This window comes from Halichoeres trimaculatus, unplaced genomic scaffold (genome assembly GCF_033239565.1).
Source record: "Halichoeres trimaculatus isolate MK-OKI-2021-1 unplaced genomic scaffold, fHalTri1.1 fHalTri1_scaffold_1, whole genome shotgun sequence".
Classification (NCBI taxonomy): domain Eukaryota; kingdom Metazoa; phylum Chordata; class Actinopteri; order Labriformes; family Labridae; genus Halichoeres; species Halichoeres trimaculatus.
In genome coordinates, this window is record NW_027437179.1 from 23,872,507 (window position 1) to 23,891,796 (window position 19,290).

A 19,290-nucleotide genomic window follows, 5' to 3' on the forward strand; every position below is an offset into this window, starting at 1 on the left:
CTCAGCACCATTTGCAATGAACTAAAATGAACTACAGTGGAATATTCAAAAAATGCTTAAGTTCTGAACGTCTATTTCTTGCACATCTGCCATAAAAGTACTCAGATCTAGTTGATTCAATAAAGTAAAAGAGTACAGTCAAATGTCAGATGAGGAATGGAGGGTTTTATATCATTCTTCTTATTACTGTCACTTTTATTAAGCTGTAGATAAACATTCTCCTATTTTGTCTGCCCCACAGTTGTGTACACTTCCTAATGACAATAAATTTGATTTGATTTTATTCTACCACACAAGCCATTCTCAATAGCACCATGGTCATTAAATGATCATAACCAGTTTTGACCATTTTTTTTTAACATATAAATAATTTGGCATAGAGCTTGAATTAATTTTTCTAAACTTAATAAAAAATGCTCTTAAATTAAAAAAAAGTGAACTATCACATATCATCTAAAAGATAGCTATCCAATCATATTGATGAACTATCACATATTATCTAGATGATCGCTTTCCAATCATATTATGTTACTTTTCTGTAAACCTCCTGATGCCTCAGCAGGGCACAGCACATTATCAGGGACGGGTCACCCCAGTTTCAATCTGTTTGACCTGTTGCCCTCCAGCAGGCACTACCGGTGAATCAAACCAAGACAAACTGACTCAGAAACAGTTTCTTTGCCAGAGCCATAACCACCCTAACTTCAAGCATTTACTGATCACTCACATTTTAATTGTGAACCTATTGCATATTAAACTTTACACAAGACTTTTTTTTGTATTTTGTATGTTACATGTTTTCTTTGCACTGAGAGGAGCAGTTTCAATTTTGTACATACATTATATGATGATAATAAAGGTTACTGTATTCTATTCATATTATATTATATTATATTATATTATATTATATTATATTATATTATATTATATTATATTATATTATATTATATTATTTTATATCATATTATATTATCCATGACATGACATCCATTTACAGCCGTCTGTACCTTCCCTTTTAGTGGCTTCTCCCAACAAAACAGCATTACCCACAAGTCCTTGCGATTCAGGTTACACCGGATATAGCTTCGGATTGGCCGACAAACACCTTTCAAAAACAGTGCGCGGCGTTGCAGTTTCCATGATAGTGAGAGATTTGAATCCTTAAACTCCGCTACACGAAGTTTAGCAGCCACTGCATCGCGGCTAAAACATGGTACAACTTACAACAAGAATAAATTATTATCTATGGTGAATAAGGTGCTGCTCCGAAAGGCTGTGTCTTTAGAGTAAGTCACTATCTATCGGTTAAATTGTCAAACGTTAATGTTTTTGCATTGTGTTTTGAGAAACGCTGTCGCTAACGTTAGCTAAGCAGTTCACTGAGTCGAAGTTTTGGGTAAAATTACGAGCGTGTTCGTTAACATGTTTCTTGATCTTCATAGGTATCGACATGAAGTGTGTGAAAGCAGAAGAGTACATCAAACGGACTGCCTCTGTGAGGGACACGGAGCTTTTATTTCGAGAACTACAGGTTAGCCTACTCAGTTTTACTCATAGGAATCGCTTGTATTTTGCTCATCTGTTTGGGGTATGTATCCATTTATACGGATATCTGGTTGGTCCTAAACTTTTACAAACTGGACTTGTAACAGAAACTGGCAAACTCCCTTAAGTAAGCTTCGTTTCATTTGCTATGATTGATGTAACTTTGTTAGTTTACTGTATTGAACTCTAAAATGTGTTGAACGGAGGTTAAGGATTTGTCTTGATTTTTGTTTCAATTTTTTTAAACTTTGTAGGATTTTGTGAAGCATCATCCTAGCATTCAGGGCCGCACAATTTGTGACAGGATCATCAGAGCCTGTAACCATCACCTTGGAGCCGGATCCCTGGACTTTGATCATATCAGTCAGTTGGTACAACTGGTGGAGCTTTCCCTTCATGGATATGATGTTTCTGCAGCACTTGTTGCCCAGAGCAGTCCTCTGTACATGGAGAAAATACTTTTCCACATCGTCAAGAAACTTAGCTCACTGGGTGCTCACGGGTTATGTAGTAATGTAGCTGGGTTGCTTTTCAGAAGGCTCACCCCTGCCCAACAGGTTAGTATCCTCTTGTATTCTGCAGCATTACTCTAGAAGTGTTGTTTATTTCACTCAAAGCACTAATAAAAGTACTATTATTGCATGGTCCATAGGCTGAAGACTACTGTGTCCTTGTGCGGAGCTGCTTCTCAGTGCTATGGAATGGACTGTCTGCCGTCAAAGAGAGTAAAACTCTCAAACATCGTGATAGACTCCACTGCCAGACACAAGCTCTGAGCTTCCTCTTGTTACTGGACACAGAAAGCTCTACTTCCTCTGTCTCCAAAGCTCCCATCTACGCTGAGGATGCCATCAACGAATATGGGGGCAGCAGTGGAGCAATAACCAAGGATGATGCTTGTTTTCTCCTGCAGGAAATGAACGCTCTCTTAAACAACTGCTGGACCTCCCATCAAAGTTGTGATGGGGACTTGCCTAAGCAGTCGGCTGAAACATCACGTTTACATGTGCTCTCAGAAATATTGCTGGTAATTGTGAAGGTGCTTTGCAAGTCCAGCCACTATGGTCTAGCCTCCAACTTCTTGGCTGACATCGAGAGCAAGTTTATGGATCATGGTGCCTGTCACTGTACAGCTGTGGTGCTCTGCAAATGGGCTGTTAAAATTCATCCCTCGGTGTTGGCTGATGAAAACAGTGGCCACGCTTTGAAAGAATGTGCAAGAGCCTTGCGATCGCTTTCAGCGGATCTGGGGGATCAAGAAGCTCATGCAGTTCTGGAGGGATGCGGACTGGTTATGTGGGCTGTGGAGAGTGGCAATAACAAGGCATTAAGTGGGTCTATGCTCCTGGCTTGGTTTTCATTTCTTGAGGAGTACCAAGAACAAATATTAAAGGTGTTAAAGCAGGTAAGAGCAGTGACTCCTCCACTGTGATCAGCTCTGATATCTTTGGATGTGTGAGTTAGTATACTATTGGATTAAATCCCAACAAAATCGTGACAGTATTTTTTTTTCTGTGAACATATATAGTGGTCACTGATTTGAGGTTTGCTCCATTTACAGAATCCAGAATGCCAGGCCGAAGGCAGCAGACTACAGCATGCACTTTGCTTCAGTATTTACCAGGGTTTTGTATTTGCTTATGAGAGCATGCTTGCTTCACAGGTGAGGCTGATTCTGTAGCGTCTAGTTTGCAAGATGAATGAGATATTAGGGTTGGGAGAAAAATCCAAGTATCTGGATTTATTGTCTGACAATTTTAAATGGGGATATAATTTTCAATTTAAGTCCTTCATTTTAGTCTTTGTTTATAAGCTTGGTTGAAAAAAAGAGACACATTGTCAAATCCCTGTAATTAATCCTAAAAACTCACTCACATGTGATGGGCAATCCTGGGGGAAAATATGGCTCCTGATATAGTATGTAGACATCATCATCATCATTCAACTTTTTCACATGGTCTGGTGTGAAACAAGGAAACTGAAAATCTGAAATATTGAAGAATTGCAGTTTAAATCTAATCAGCAACCCAAAAATTGTTAAAGAAACAAATGGAGACTAAATCATATACCCTATTAGTTACAGGAGTCCTGTGTGTTTTCAGAGTTAAAAAAAACACTTGGTTTTATATCTTTTGTGCTAATTATAATTTGATGTTGTCAGCTGGAGGAGAGTGACACACTGGATAGAGTGCTTCTGTACTGCCAAGCCACAGCTGGACTTATGTTGACTAAGCTGCATGAACTGTCCAGTGAAAACCTTCTTGTCAAAGCAGGTAACTTCCCCAAATCATCATAAATGTACCTGTTGAAACTTAAAGTTTGGACACAAGTTTCATTCTTTTGTCTTGTTTTTTTTTTTTTCCCCATAATGCCTTCAAGTGATCTCAGTAAGCAACTTAGCGTGTGGATTGTACAACCGGCGCCTCTACGACCAAGCCTTCACACTAGTCGAGATCCTCTGTAAGGATCTGTGCAAGAGTGTCCCTGCATGTCTCTCTGTTGACAGGGTGAGCAGTTTTCTACTTTGATCATGCATCACATTGATACACTTTTACTTAGTATTTGTTCTATCATGTCTGTCAGGAAGGACTTTGAATCAGCACATGATTACCTTATGGTTGTAATTGGGTTGTGTTATTGAAAAGAAGCTCAATACTTGATTTAATCTTGTGGATATCTGTCTCAAAATTTAACTAGGTGAGCCGACCCTTCATGCTAGCCGTGCAGACCTCTCGACGAACTGGAAAACTGGAGCGTGCACTGGACTGGGTGATCCTGTGGCTGAAGGCTCTGGGGGATAAAATCACCTCTCACATGGCTGAACCGGTCTCTCTGTGGGTCAAAACTAAGACTGATGCAGCTCGAAACTCTGAGGAAGACATCCGTCTGAGGTACTGGCTCTCAGACTCTGATAAAGAGAAGTTAAAGGTCCAAAATAGTGGGATTTATTTTTAGTTTTTCACAGCATGCCTCAGTTTTCCTTCATGCAACAGTTTTGAATTCATTTGCAAGGAGCATCACATATTCAGACCCTGTTGAGGCTGTGCAGCTTCAGGTGACTTCATTACCTGCACTAATCTAGGCAGGCAGTGCTGCTATGAGAACACAGCTCTTTGCTGATTGGCTGCTTTAGTGCTCGAGTGTGCCGAGTGGTGTGGATAAATCAAAAAGTGGAAATTATTTAGAAATTTCTGTGCACTGACCAACGTTCATCGTAGAGCCCTGTGAGATGATCCTGAGAGATTGGGAACTGGAAAGACACGGGCACTTGAAGAAAACTTCACTTGTATGATTTCACATGTGAAAATATTTTCAATGTCATCCTTTAACAGACTTAAATAGACTAACATCAAAACATTTAAGTTTTGGTTTTTGATAGATATGAAATTATGTATGCTTTAATTTTCAAATTCATTTTATGGTCTAAACACTGCTCTGTTCGATACTGTTTGTACTCTACATGATGTTTAAATCTTTCATATACATTTCCCAGTATGTACATGAAAAAAAAGAAAGACTCTCATAACCTGTTCCATCTCTAAAGGACTTTACATGATGGATTTGGCTCCGATGTCCCTGATGAGCAAGTAATGCTTTGCCTTTTGGAGGAAGAGCTGCGTGGCTATAAGGAGGTGGCAGGAGACACCGCCCAGGAGCGTTATAACACTCTGTGTGATCTGTTGGACATCTGCCATGAAAAGAGCTCTCACACTCATCTACGTGCTGTGTACCTCTGTGAAATGGCCCAAGTCGTATGTTACCAGGATTTCAGTGAACAGACTGACTGGTAGGAATTTTAGAAACATTATTACTTTGAAGGGCACTCATCATTGATACAAAAACACACTGTTTGCAGTTGTAAAAATTTTCAGTATTTCCTGAAAAGACTGTTTGAATGTATGTGTATAGCCCTCATGGGCTGAAATAGACTGGAATCTACTGTTTTCACGGTTGCTGTGTTCGTTTCATTGCACAGCACGGCGGTTGATTTTACCCTTGAAGCTTTACGGCTTCTTGAAGAGGAACCAGAGACCCCAGAGAATGCTGATAGACTGAAAGATGACAAGGCCCAAGCTTCACTTTGGCTCTATATCTGTAGTCTAGAGAAGAATCTCCAGGAGGTGAACTTTGTTCCATTATTTTGGAAATCATGCACTTATTATTTTTGTTACACTGACTGTATTCTAATAAAAGAGTTATTGTTTAGAACTGCTTTTGGTATCATAAAATAAGGCATAAAAGTGATGTGAGTAAAAGCATGATGATGACATTCATTGCCTGTTAATCAAAGTTCTTGTACCTAGTCATTAATGCATGGGTTTTTGTTGTTGTTTTTGCTAGGCTATTGAAAGAGACAAAAAACAGCGAGAGTTGCGAGAGCAGACCCAGTCTTTAGCCAATCCAATAGGAACCAATGATTTCGATTATGAGGACAAACAGAAGACACAGGACAGCTTCCTGGTCCACGAAGGCCTGCATTTCAACCTGGCTGCAGAGAACAGTAGGAGTCCTTACTTTTCATTTCCAGCCTTGTGTGATATACTAACTGTATGTCCAGTATTTCATTCTGTAATGTACTTAAATTTAGGATGCACCATGTAGTTTTGGATATATTTTTGGATAAAGATATGAAGATGTTTTTAAATTTTCTGTGTCTAGTAGAGAGTTAAATACAATGTTTTCTGTCTCTTTTAGAATTGTCCAAGCCTTTGGAAAGAGCGCTGGATGAATGGTCTGCTCTGTTGTCCAGTAATGTCCTGCCTTCTGTCAGAAGTCCTAAACAGACCTGTAGCTCCATTGCTGTACTTGCAGCTCTCTTTAAACTCATGGGAAAGGTACAAAATGGAGTTGGTATATCAACCCCAAACAAACAATAATTGAGTATTTAGTGTAGGTGTATTTAGATTCAGGAGGGTAAATACTACACTTTCAAATTGCAGTTTGTATATTTATCCTTGTATAGGGTTGTTTACTACCCATTTCCCACTGATAAATGAATTTTTCTTTGTCTTCATCAAACCTCTTTCCCTTATTTAGCCTCTGAAGGCATTGGAAGCATACCAACTTGCGATAGGACTTTCACATCAACTTGCTGATGCCCACGCATGCGCCACCTCCCTCTGTCAGTCGGCTGGTATCCTTCTGGACATGGGCACCCCTGAGCTAGCTTTGGTAATGCAGTTTTGAGAGCAGAATTTGACACAAACTCACCACAGATTAATTAAATGTATCTGCTGTGAATTTTTCCATGTATGTTATAGAAAAGAATTGTACACTATTTCTTTTTAGGCCCAGCTGGAGCGAGCAGAAAAGTGTTTTACCTCTGACTCCACCCCTGATGGACCTTCTTCTCTTTCTATGCTGGCCATTCTATTGAAAGCTCAGTACTGCTACAACACAGGACAGGTTGGTCATATTTATGCTGTCAGCTATTCAACTGGATTGTATTTCTACTTAATGCATCGAATATTTAAACAAAGTCGACATTCCTTTCGTAACAGATCTGTCGTGGGGTGCCTTTACTGTGTGAAGTGCTTAAAGAAGTGAATGAGCAAAGGCAGTCAAAGAGCTGGTACCTGCTGCGTGCTCGAGCTCTACAAATCTGCAGCTCTTATCTGAGTTTGGATGTCACTTCACTACCTGAAACCCTGCGGAGCAACATCACACAGCACGGTTAGCTAAAGAGTACACTTATCCTTTAATTTCCAGAACACAAAATTAAGGTTGAGTTTTCAGATGTAAATGAGTTCTGACTTCTTTACAGGTGTTAACAGCCCAGACATTGGCCTGTACGAGAGTCTCAAGCTTCTCTGCAGCCTTTTGGTCACTTTAGTGGGGAAAGGCCTCTATGGAAACAGCTGTGGCTCAGGCGACTCACGCTTCATCGACCAGGGTACATTACTTCTAAACCTGTTCTCACAACAAATGTGAAGCTGCCAATACTCAATCAATGTTTGTTTAGGACTGTCTGCTGTGTTGACTCTTTCCTCCTTGGTCTGTGAGTAGGAGATAACCTGGTGCTGAAGTGGCAGCTGCTCTCTGAGCTGTTAAAATGCTCCATGAAGATGGTAGCTGTTAGGAGCAGCTGTGGGGCTGTCAATGACGCCAGGCTGCAGTGTCTGGAAGCTCTAAAACTGGCCATTAAGCTGCAAGCACTCAGTCGGTAAGTACGTTGATTAAAATGTGAAATGTGGAGCAAAGAAAAATGATTTGATTGTGCTATTCTTTATTCTTTATTTATTCATAATTGAAATAATCTACCATTAAAGGTGGCTAATCCTTTTTTTTTTTAAACATATTATCCTGTAGATGCTCTGAGCTGCTGGTGATAAAAGCTGAGTTGGAGCTGCTGCAGGGCGAGAAAGAGGAATGTGCAATTGATTTGGATAAAGTCAGAAATCTTCTGGAGCTTTGTACAGGTCTGTTAAGTATTCAACCACTCCTACAGATGACGTATTATTCATCTTTTATTAATGTTTTGATTAAATTTTTTTTGCACCATTCAAAAAGATGCCATAAATCCATTTGGATTTCCCAAAATAAATACTTCTTTTGCTGGGTCTACTGCTTATTCTCATTTTTTTTAACCCCCTTAGATTTTTCTGACCAGGTGCAAAAATCAGAGATGAAAATCAAACCCCGGAAAGGTCGCCCTACAAAGAAATCCCAGCCCTGTCCCCCTGTGGATGATGATGATGACAAAGGCATCCTGAGCACTAGGTGGATTCCTAGGGAACCTATCGTAAAAGATCTTGCTAGCTCCCCACCGCTAAAAGCGCAGCCTCGCCGTTGGCTCTCCTCTTTGGCACATGAATCTGACTGCCAGTGTCACTGCTGCTCTGAGCCCTGTTTGGGCCGTGTCACAGCTCGCTGGGCAGCTACACAGGCTGATCTGGTTCTGAAGTTGGATCCGAATGAAGCAAGGGTTGGTCTGAAACTTCAGTGGGCAGCTTTGACCCGCTGTAAGAGTGTCTCTTCCAAACTTGGCAAAAATTTGGCCAAACTCTTCCCTCCAGGAGGCCCTGTTAAAAGCACCTATAAACCCTCCCTGATGCAGGATGTAGTGGGTCGTGTGTATCTTTGCATGGCTCTGTCTGGGCTGGAACCAGGCCTTAACAAGGTCTGTGGTATATGGAAAATACTGGAGGCTGGTTTAGCATTTGTGGATTCTGCACCATCTCCTGACCTCAGACCCATTAGAGCAGGCCTAATGGCAACCAAAGCTATTGTGTCATTGGTTACCATGGCTGCCAAAAAGGGCTGCAGCCCAGGGGAGCTTTTCTCAAATGTTTGGACTTGGAACGCTCCAAAAATGGATAAAGATCCAAAATCAGAACAGGAGGCAGCACCTCATTCATTGGCTATGAAGAAGCCAAAAGAGTCCATTAAAAACCCAGAGATTCCTGACAAAACAAAGGAGGCAAAGAAGAGCAAGGTTGTTAAACCCAAGATTCAAGTGACAAGTTCCTTGTCTAAAGTAAAGGGACAAGTGCCCATGACACCAGTGATGGTGAAGTCAAAGCCCTCTGCGAAGGACCTTGGCTCTTTTGATTTTAACACAGTGGTACCCACTCTGGCCTGCACTCCTGTTCAAAGAGTGAAAGCCCCTGCGTCAGTGCTCAAAGTACCAAAGACTGTTCCAAAACTGCAGTTCCAAGTCTATGAAGAGCTGTCTCCAGTTCAAGACAAAGCCCAACCTGTGCCAGCTGCCCCTAGACGCACAAAGATATCACGCTACAAGGTTAGTGTTTGATTAATAGGTTGTTTCACTTTTAAAAACTTTGTTTTGGGTCAATGAAAAACTCTTTTTTTTTATATTGAATTACAGGTGGAATTCAGCGACGAAAGTGACACAGAAACAAATAGCCAGCCAGATCTCAAAGAGAAAACTGAAGTCCCTAAAAGACGAACCACAACAAGAAGAGTCGCCCAAAGCAGTAAAACATCCTCAGATCCTCCTACAGTGAAGGTCCAACCTAAGAGGCAGACCAAGGGCAAGTCGCGCACTGCAGTAGCTCGGGCCAACTCCTCTGAAGATGACCAGACTTTAGTCTGCCAGCCCACCTCAGTAAGAAGAGGAAGAACCAGAAGGGAGCTGTCAAGAGCTGAGGCAGATTCAGTAGAAGAGCAGGAAATAATGAGGACCAATGATGAGGAAACTACAGACGTTCTGGACTTAAGCATTGAGCAGCTCAGGACATCAGACTCTGAAGATAATCCTGCATCAAGTAAAGATATGGGTGAGTGTTGCGGCAATTTTTTTTAAAGTTAAAATGAAAAGGAGTACAAGAAAAAAAAAGATTTATCCCAATATGTTAAAACATGAAACAAACAAATAAAGACCACGTCATTTACCTCTTTCTTGGCTCTCCAAAGACATCGATTTTGAAGTGCTGCGGCGGGACATGTGTTGTGATTTGGAGAAGGATGACCTGTCTGAACTGAGGAGCAGAGGCCATCTGAGGGATGGATCACAAACACACCTGTCTCATTCAGACACCAGGCCAGGTAACACTTTCCACCGATGAAAGAACAGCTTAATACAGTATCTTTAGAGGGGCTGTGAGTAGCTTCAAGGTAATCTTGCAAAATTCTCCGTTCTAGATACATGCTTGATCCTATGACAACACTATGCCGGCTGACAAAGTTTAGTAGTGAGGAGAGAGATCTTTGTTTTTCTCTGCTGAAAACAATTTCTGGGATTATTTTTTGTAGTGATGGTTGACGCAGGAGCCGAACTGTCAGACAGAAAAAGATACTGATAAATACCTTACTTCGGCGCGTTGTATCTAGTAAAAAGTTTTATTGAACAAATAAAATTTGTTTCAACCCGATCTCCATTCCAAAACAAAAACGCACCTTGCAAAAAAGTAATTTATGACAGTGTGAGCGAGACTCCCAGAAAGTGGCGAGGCAGTCCAATTAAAACAGATCCTCATCATAGCATCTTTAATGGATCAATGTGACCTTGTTGCATTAGCAGAGAATATTTGTCAAATTTTCATGGGTGCAACCCACATATTCAGCTCTGCTGCTCATCCAACTCATGCATGTTCCTTACAAATGTGGCAAAAGGGACATTCCAATTAGTCCTTGTGACCCAGTTATAACTTTTATTTCTCCCTTACAGAAAATCTCTGCCTGGATGATGTTCAGTCTCTACTCCTCTCAGCCTGGTTTGCTCTTCAGCACTTTCCTTCCCCCACTCTCCACACAACAGTTAGTTCCCTTCTAGCCTTGACCATGGGACAGCAGGACCCCATAAGCACAGCAATGCTGCATGCCCAGTCTTTGGGCATCACAAGTCGTCATCGCACAATCAGGCATTTGGCCAGTTGTTTCAAGTAAGCACGTGTGTTGTATGAAAAGTGATTAATCAGGATCTGTGGTTCATATTTGAAGTTTCTTCAAAACAGAAAATGTAGAACTCAATTAAAATATATCATGTTTTAATATCCTTGGTAATTTTCTTGCAGAAAGCTGAAAAAGGGGTCAACTGACCTGGCAGAGAAGATGAATTCCCTCAGCCTAGATGAGCTCGGGCCAGGCGAGTCAAAGAGTTTAAGCGAACAGAAGTTGTTACAGTTAGAGAACATCTTTTCCTTCCCAGCCTTTGATTCTTCCACTTTCCCCAAGAGCCACTGTCAAGAGTTCATGCAACAAATTCAGCAACTTCCACAAGGTAATCTATTCACAGCTGTTAATACTATTATTACTGTTTTTTTCCCATTCTTTTTCAGTCAGATAACTTTATAGGCTATGCAAAAGCAAGATGCGAGTTAAATCATGGACACATTGTGTGTTCTACTTTTCCCCTGTACAGGAGTGACCGTGTGTGTAATGTCTGTGCTTGGAGTCAAACCTGGTGAGATGGGTGACAACATCATGCTGTCACGCATAGAGAAAGGATCAGCCCCTGTTACTGTCCACATCCCCACATCCAAACAGCAGGTGAGGAGAGTCCAAAATTCATAAGAAAGGAAATATTAAGCTCAGACAGGTCCAGGGACTTCATTATGACCTTTGACCACTAACTTTACAATTTTGCCATGTTGCTTACTCATCTTTGACGAGAGGAAAAAAGTAGCAGTGCTGAAAGAGAGTATATTATTAAATGTTCATTTTTATTATTACTCTTTTTTGTGGTTTAAGTTTTAACTTCATGTCCCAGATTCTAATATTGATTGTTTTTGTGTGTTACCAAGCACCCCATTAGCTGGCTGGTGCAGGAGATAGACTGTATTCAGGGGGATCAGAAGGCTGTGAGCTGCGTTTCTGAGAAAGCCAAGTGGTGGGAAGGCCGTAGGGCACTTGACTCTAGAGTTGAGGTAAGTAATGAAGAACCAGACTACTACTGGTCTTTATAATCACTTTTGTTTTGATGTACTATTATTGCCCAGTTTAAGTAGCTTCCCTTCATTCTTTCAGCAACTGATAAAGGAGATGGAGGAATTGTTGGGATGTTGGAAAACTTTTCTTCTCCCGCCGACATCAAACCCTGAGCTCTCCAAACAAGCCAGGCACCTTTGCAAATCTTTGTCTGCAAGAGGAGTGACTGTCAGTGAGGAGCTGCTGAAGGTGGGAGAGTTTTGTTTTGGCCATATTGTACCTCATTATGGAAGCACAAACACAGCCAACAAAAAAACAACCTTTGTATCATGTTTCAGGCTTTGCTTTTGGGCTCTACTATGCTCTCCAAAGAAGACCTCAAACAGTTTGCTCTGGGAGTTTCTCCTCAGTGGGACATGGAGTGTGACCAGCTCTTGCAGACCACTGTGTCCCAACTCTCTGACAGAGACAAGCCTCAAAGTCATGTTGTTCTCATTCTGGACAAGGTTTGTTTAGTGTCGGATACTACAATGTCCCACTTTGCACTTGGAGATATTTTTTAATAGAAAATAATTCATGAGCACTGTTTTGTTTTGCAGTACCTTCAGAAGTTGCCGTGGGAGAGCATTTCCATATTAAGATCTTGCTCTGTCAGCCGGATGCCTTCTCTACACTCTCTTATTGGACTGAACATTCAAAAAGAGGTGAGATTGAGCTCTATGGGGCAAATGTCACTCACTCTGTTTCTGTGGTAGAAAAGTAAATTGTTATTAACATGTCCTGTTTCAGACTGACTCAAAGTCCATCCTGAAGAACGGTGTTAATACAAGGCAAGTGTTTTATGTGCTGGACCCTGATGCTAATTTGGGAAACTCTCAGGATCGATTTAAGGAATGGTTCAGCAGGTGAGACAGATTCACATAAACTTTTGATTTTTGTTTTTTTCACCTTCAATCAGTGCTTTTCTTCCATTTTAACCAAATCACTCTTTCATCAAAGTAAACCAGATTGGGAAGGTGTGTGTGGCGTTGCCCCCGACTCAAGTAGGCTGGAAGAGGCTGTTGCAACCAAGGATCTATACATGTAAGTTTTTTATGTTTTTCTACACACTTGTATTTTATTACTCTCCAACTACAATAGTCTTTGTTTAAATGACCCTGTCTGTATTTTAGATTTGTGGGTCACGGTGCAGGCGCTCGGTTTCTAGACAGTCAGGCAGTCCTGAAACGGCAGATGAGAGCAGCTGCTCTGCTCTTCGGCTGTAGTAGTGCTGCTCTGGCAGTGCGTGGGGACCAAGAAGGACAGGGAATCATCCTGAACTACCTCATAGCTGGATGGTGAGCAATTTGTCCTTACTTTCAATACCTCAGTCTGTCACTGCATAACTGGTGATACATGTGGATATGTATACCTCTGATGGGGTAGATTTATAAAGTTTGTTTTGGGAATAAGATCGACCAGCAGTCCTGTGACAAATATAACGACACTAAGCATGTTCAGTAGTTCCTATTTTTAGTTATCTTTTTTTTTCTTCAGATTTTAAGTCCGTTTGTTTCTTTTTTGTCTCTTTAGCCCATTTGTTTTGGGGAACCTGTGGGATGTGACGGATCGTGATATCGACCGTTTCACTAAAGCCTTGTTGGAATCTTGGTTGTCTGCTGGCTCTGGAGCTCCCCTCCTGGATTATATGGGCCCTTCACGTCAAGCCACACACCTGAAACACCTCATAGGAGCTGCACCTGTGGTTTATGGCTTACCTGTCCACCTCCTATAGGGGGGCTGGAATTCACAAGGTGTGCTGAAAACAGGATGTCAATGGACGGCAGATTTTAACCTCAATCAGCACAATTTTTTTAACTTTATTTTGAAGTTTAATCTTTTTTTGTTGTTGTTTTTTTTCTATTTTTTTTTTTTTTGGAAAGGTTTAAATTGATACTTATGTATTTAAAACTATGCCCTCTGTTTTTAAACAATGTTTTAATGCTTGAAATGATTTTAGATATGCACTTTTATTGTGTTGATATAACAACAAATTGTGAATAAAAGTGTTCTTATATATAACCAGTGTTTGAGTGAGAGTCATTTTGATGTCATTTGCCAATTTTCAACATGTTTTTCTGTTTTTCTAAGATTCTAAGGTTGCTATTACCCAGTAACTTTATGATTAAAGTACTAGAAGTGGGAGGCTTGAAATAAAAACAAAAAGAAAACACAAGGATCCAGTTTTTTATTGAATTGGTTTGTCATGTGATCCTTTATAAAAAAATAATGACAATTGACTTATAGTTTAGGAAATTAAACCATTTTCTGCACTGTCACTGCTAAGACCTAAAACCATAGATATTTTATTTTGCCTTTAAACAAGATTTTATTTCATAGAGTTCTGAAGCATGCTTAGTTGCTCTGACCACAACAAAAATCAGATCAAGTGGGCCACTTCTTTCTATTTTAATCCTCTTTTAATTTTGGTGATGGGGTAGAGGTCCAGAGAGGGGCAGTAGAGAGCACAGTTCCTTTTTGTAGGACAAATGACCAAAACTCCTTTGTATGGCTTTATTTTGGCATAAAAAGAACAGGGATGATGACCAGTTCAACAAAAACAACTGAACCTTTGTTAATATGTCAAGTGATCTTATAATTTGACCACTGCTTTATATATTGGGGGGTATTCTAAAATGAGCAGTTTTAACATAATTTCACAGGTGGAAATGACAAAGCCACTTAATGCATGGACAGCAACACACAACGCTATGAGTCCTCATACTCCCAATAACATGAAATTAATTTTTGCATTACTAATGTCAATCACAAAACCATACAATATATTAAAAAAAATACTTTGAGAGCCAATAGGTTACCATTAAGGATAAAATTGGAACTGACTGAATCAGGGGCTTCTCATGTCTTGGCCGCAGGGGGGCGGTGTGTCGGGCTGACCCCAGCCCAGCTCCGTAACCCGGAAACGTATCGCTAGGATCGTTTCACATCACGCTTCCATCATGGCTGTGAATCTTACCGATCTCTCTCTGCCTCAGTTAGAAGGGTTGAAGACTCAGTTAGATCAGGTACTGTCATTGCATGTTGTTTGTTTGATTTGGGTTGTAGTTCTTTGATGGGAACGTCAGTAATTCAATAACATAACGCAAAATAAAGGCATTAGGCTGTAGTAAGCTACTAGCACACCCTGTGCTAACGGCACAGACACCACTGTCGGATATAAACCATCACCTGATATGAAACATGCGAGCGTGTCATTTTGATTACAGTGAAAATAGTTTCTTAGGTATTTTGTGTTTTGTCCTTACAGGAGGTTGAGTTCCTCACGTCTTCAATAGGTCAGCTTAAAGTTGCCCAGACCAAATATGTTGAAGCTAAAGATAGCTTGAACGTCCTAAACAAAAACAACAAAGGTGGGTGCTGTTCTTTTTTATACTATTTTACATCAACAACTAGGAGTGGTAAACTACTTAAATCGTGTCAATGGGTCTTTCTCCCTTGGTTCCTCTCATGTGAAAAATTGCGATTTTTCGATAATTCTGATTTTTGTGGGGTTTTTTTGGGGTTTTTTTTAACACCAGACGATGATGGTGATGGTGATGGTGATGTCTACAGACCATATTGGAAGCCTCAGTTTCCCCAAAAATGCACATCACGTGGGCCATTTTTTAAGATTTATTCAGGGGACCCGACAAGTCAATTTTTTCCCAATCCAGCTTATAAACAAAGACTAAAGAAGGACTCAAGTTTGAAAAGAAAAAATATTTTCAAACAAAAAAATTACTGTTTAGAATTGTTCAACAAAAAAATGCTGATACTACAACACATCATTTTTTTCTCACACCTTTAGTATCAATGTATGGTGTGTTTTTTTTTTTACTGTATCATAAGATCTTTAAAATTAGACTGGTTTTATGACTGGGATCATTACTTGGGATCAAGTCTTGTCCATCACATGTTGATATTTTTTTCCTTGCATCTTTTTCTCTCTGATCTCTAACAGGAAAAGAATTGTTGGTGCCGCTTTCCAGCTCTGTATCCTTTGACAGCTTAACGACCAGTGTTATTTGGTTTATTGTTTATAATGATGTGAATTAAGTGTCGCTCAAAATGTACAGAAATGACCTTGACCTTCCCCCTTCTCAGATGTATGTGCCTGGAACATTAAATGATGTGGAAACGTGTTTAATTGAAGTTGGGACAGGGTACTATGTTGAAAAGGCAATTACCTTTTTCCACTTCCTTTATGTTACTCAATTCTTAACCAAATAATTAACACTTATTGAAGTAATGGTAAAAAATATTTCTGCCTAAATGTATTTGTCTCCATAGAGTGTTGAAGACTCAAAGGCATTCTTCAAACGTAAAATAGATTTTCTCACAAAGCAGATTGTTGAGAAAATTCAACCTGCCCTTCAGGAAAAACACGCTATGAAACAAGGTAAAACAAGCTACATGTCTCTCTGCTTTTCCTTTGTCTTTTTATTGTATATTTTTGCATTTTCTTTATAAAATTTGAACTGAAATATTAATTCTAACAGTATTTACTGAAGTGGAAAGAACATTTGCACACTAGTTAAAACATTGCACACATTTTAACACTTCAAAGTTGTTTTCAGTATAAATGCATGTGTAAAAGATTTATTTTTGGTGATGTAGTTCCGTATAAAAAATATCAATTATGTTTATTTATGATGAAAATATTTTAAAGACAGTCAACTGTTACATTTTTTCCATTTCAGTAGATGAATGGAATATATATTTTGTGTTCTACCTTACAGCTGTGGTTGAAGTAATGAACGTGAAGATCCAGCAGCTCCAACAGAGCCAGCAGTCATCACAAATGGTTGGGACCACCAGTGCTTAAAGAGAGCACCTGTTGGAACCCTACATGAAAGGGATGGGGGCTTCCAAATTTGGTGCACATCTGCTATCAAAGGTCAAGAAGCAACTTTAGCTGATACCAAGAGTCATGTTAAATTCTGAAAAATAAAGATTGTTTTGGTTCTGTCATGGTAAAGTGGACAAGTGATTTTGCTGCATTTTAAATTCACTTAACTGATCAGTTTGTACAATAAACAAGGTTACAAGGATCTTTTGCTTTTCAAATTTTTCTCATGATTGTTTTGGAAAAGGGCTTCTTGTTTTCTGCCATATTTGTGAAGGCACCTCAAAAACACAAAAAGTGTTTTCACTGATCAAGCTAAAAGCGGACAGAGCAATGCTTGGAATTACCATTACCCAAACTCACTGAAAACACTGGAGATATGGAATAAGAACATTGGACAAAAGCATTAAACTAGTAGAGGTAAACAGTAAACACATTAAAATTAAATAGCTTAAGAAAATAAATAGATAATAAAAGGGCTAAGATATAAATTGAATCATTTAATGAATAGAATAAATTGAACAAATAAATCTAATAGTGAAATAAAAGCAAAATAAAAAGAATATATTAGTTAGAAGCCAAATGAAATAAGTGAGTCTTGGGCCTGCCTTTAAAAAATATGAATCTTCTCTGTGGCCCTCAGGTCCTCCAGCTGACTATTCCACAGACAAGGGCCATAGTGCTGTAAAGATGCCTCATACGGTTAAAAGCAATTCTGAAAGATAAGAAGAACCAAGACCCATTAGACATTTAAAAACCATTAAAATGACCTCAAAATCAACCCTAAAACACACAGGGAGTCAATGCAGTGATTTGTAACCAGTATAATGTGTCCCCCTTCTGGTCTTTGTCAGCACATGTGCCACTGAGTTCTGTAAAAGTTGTAAAACTGAGACGTTTTATTTTGGATGACCAGAAAGCAGGGGGTTACAATAGTCAATACAACTGGATATAAAAGCATGCATTAGTGTCTCTGTGTTAGTACGGGAGAGAAAGAGGCAGAGAGTAGGGCAGTCTATGTACTATGGTTCATTCCACGTCCAGATTGAAATTTCTCAAAGGTTGACTGCTTATTTAAAAAATCATTGAACTGAATAAAAACAAGTTTTTCTCAAATTTTGCTTCAAAATTATATGTTGGACACAGGTCTGTGGTTATGAAGAACATAAGGATATAAATTGATTTTCTTCAGAAGGAGTCTCACTACTGCCGTTTTAAGGGCAATAGGGAACATACCCATCTGAAGGGAGCAATTCACAACATTCAAGAGTTCACCTTCAAATAATCCATAAAAAGTTTCAAAAAGTGATGTGGGAATTGGGTCTAAAAGGCAGGTTGTTGGTTTTACTGAGCATCAATCAGGACAAAACTGTCTGGTGTTTCCTTAAGTAAAAAGAAGCTTTCTGAAGTATTAAAAAACAGTATTTTGCCTTGATAAAATAGAGGATCTTATAAAATCGATTTTTACCCCTGAAGTGGTCTGCAAGGTATTGGCAAGGAAAGTCTGACGGAGTTACTTGATATCTGCTAAAAACAGGGTTGATTAAAAGATCAATAATATTGAAGAGGACTTTTGGGTTATTATTCTGATCAGTGATTATTTTGGTAATGTATGTAGTGCTAACATACCTGAGAGTATTATTAGATGTTTTTAGTTGCTCAAAGTATATCTGATGATTAATTGTTAGTTTGTTTTTCCTTCATTTCTGTTCAGCTACCCTTCATTTTCTTTTCAGTTTTTTGATTTCTTCATTTCTCCATGGGTGTGTGCGCTTATGCACTGCCTTTTTTGTTGTCAGTTGGGCAACAAAATCATGTGTTGATTGAAGTGTATGGATAAAATGTTCCACAAAAAAATACAGGATGCAGGTAAAACAGCTGAAGGATGCTTATCCAAGATTTCAGTAATAACTTATAGCCACTTCTGGGGTAAAAAAAAAAAAAAGTTTCCTAAGAGTTCACACTGAGGTCTCCCGCTGAATAAAACTAGTGAGATTAAAAACACACAGTAGTTTAACACAGCCAAGTTGACAATAGAGGACACACTGGCTGGCAGGCCACAGGTGAGGACTAAATCTAGATTGTGTCCTCTTGCGAGTTGGCTGAGTGACATGTTGTATAAAGTCAAGGCAACTAAGTGAATTCAAAAACTCTTTTGCCATGAAATCAAATCGATTGTCTAAAATCACCAGAAATAAAAAAAAAAAAGTCACCAGAAATAATGATGTAATTGTCATGGATTATTGGTTAAAAAAAAAGAAAAGAAAAAAGAAAAGAAAAAAGAAAAGAAAATTCACAGATAAAAGCAGCATCATGTTTTGTGTTTTGGTGGTCTGTAGAAAGTGGTGCAAAAAAATGAAGGACTTAAAACAACTGCATGACGCTCAAAGGCGGTGTATACTGATCAAATAGTGTTTGTTTTATCTTTAGCGAATTATTTGCTGTATATTATTTGCGTATATGCAGTGCCACCACCTTCCCTGCCACTTCTCGGGGAGAATGTAAAGAATGTAACGTCCCAACTATAAATC

The 19,290-nt window shown here is 39.4% G+C and overlaps 2 protein-coding genes across 2 annotated transcripts; both read left to right on the forward strand.

Moving 5' to 3' along the window:
* Positions 1-1,123: 1,123 nt before the first annotated feature.
* Positions 1,124-13,823, forward strand: espl1 (extra spindle pole bodies like 1, separase). The gene is made up of 32 exons (XM_074679364.1): positions 1,124-1,286; positions 1,443-1,531; positions 1,800-2,102; positions 2,198-2,950; positions 3,107-3,208; positions 3,707-3,818; positions 3,925-4,052; positions 4,243-4,436; positions 5,090-5,332; positions 5,522-5,666; positions 5,887-6,046; positions 6,241-6,380; positions 6,583-6,717; positions 6,835-6,951; positions 7,047-7,218; positions 7,310-7,438; positions 7,552-7,708; positions 7,855-7,964; positions 8,142-9,286; positions 9,374-9,785; positions 9,922-10,053; positions 10,676-10,889; positions 11,022-11,227; positions 11,369-11,496; positions 11,751-11,873; positions 11,974-12,123; positions 12,213-12,380; positions 12,474-12,578; positions 12,664-12,779; positions 12,874-12,957; positions 13,047-13,211; positions 13,447-13,823. Exons 2-32 carry the CDS (start codon positions 1,451-1,453, stop codon positions 13,646-13,648), a joined length of 6,531 nt encoding a protein of 2,176 aa, XP_074535465.1. The 5' UTR covers positions 1,124-1,286; positions 1,443-1,450; the 3' UTR covers positions 13,649-13,823.
* Positions 13,824-14,812: 989 nt separating this feature from the next.
* Positions 14,813-17,756, forward strand: pfdn5 (prefoldin 5). The gene is made up of 6 exons (XM_074674306.1): positions 14,813-14,939; positions 15,182-15,284; positions 15,875-15,906; positions 16,018-16,092; positions 16,204-16,312; positions 16,653-17,756. Exons 1-6 carry the CDS (start codon positions 14,874-14,876, stop codon positions 16,736-16,738), a joined length of 471 nt encoding a protein of 156 aa, XP_074530407.1. The 5' UTR covers positions 14,813-14,873; the 3' UTR covers positions 16,739-17,756.
* The last annotated feature ends 1,534 nt before the right edge of the window (positions 17,757-19,290 follow it).

What these genes read in the sequence shown, in the direction of transcription:
- espl1 (XM_074679364.1), top strand. Translation starts at nt 1,451, where the DNA reads ATGAAGTGTGTGAAAGCAGAAGAGTACATCAAACGGACTGCCTCTGTG. An exon ending in TCAGTGAGGAGCTGCTGAAG is followed by an intron (nt 12,124 to 12,212) that starts GTGGGAGAGTTT and finishes ATCATGTTTCAG; the next exon opens with GCTTTGCTTTTGGGCTCTAC. An exon ending in TTGTTCTCATTCTGGACAAG is followed by an intron (nt 12,381 to 12,473) that starts GTTTGTTTAGTG and finishes TTTGTTTTGCAG; the next exon opens with TACCTTCAGAAGTTGCCGTG.
- pfdn5 (XM_074674306.1), top strand. Translation starts at nt 14,874, where the DNA reads ATGGCTGTGAATCTTACCGATCTCTCTCTGCCTCAGTTAGAAGGGTTG. An exon ending in TGGTGCCGCTTTCCAGCTCT is followed by an intron (nt 15,907 to 16,017) that starts GTATCCTTTGAC and finishes CCCCCTTCTCAG; the next exon opens with ATGTATGTGCCTGGAACATT. An exon ending in AAAACACGCTATGAAACAAG is followed by an intron (nt 16,313 to 16,652) that starts GTAAAACAAGCT and finishes TCTACCTTACAG; the next exon opens with CTGTGGTTGAAGTAATGAAC.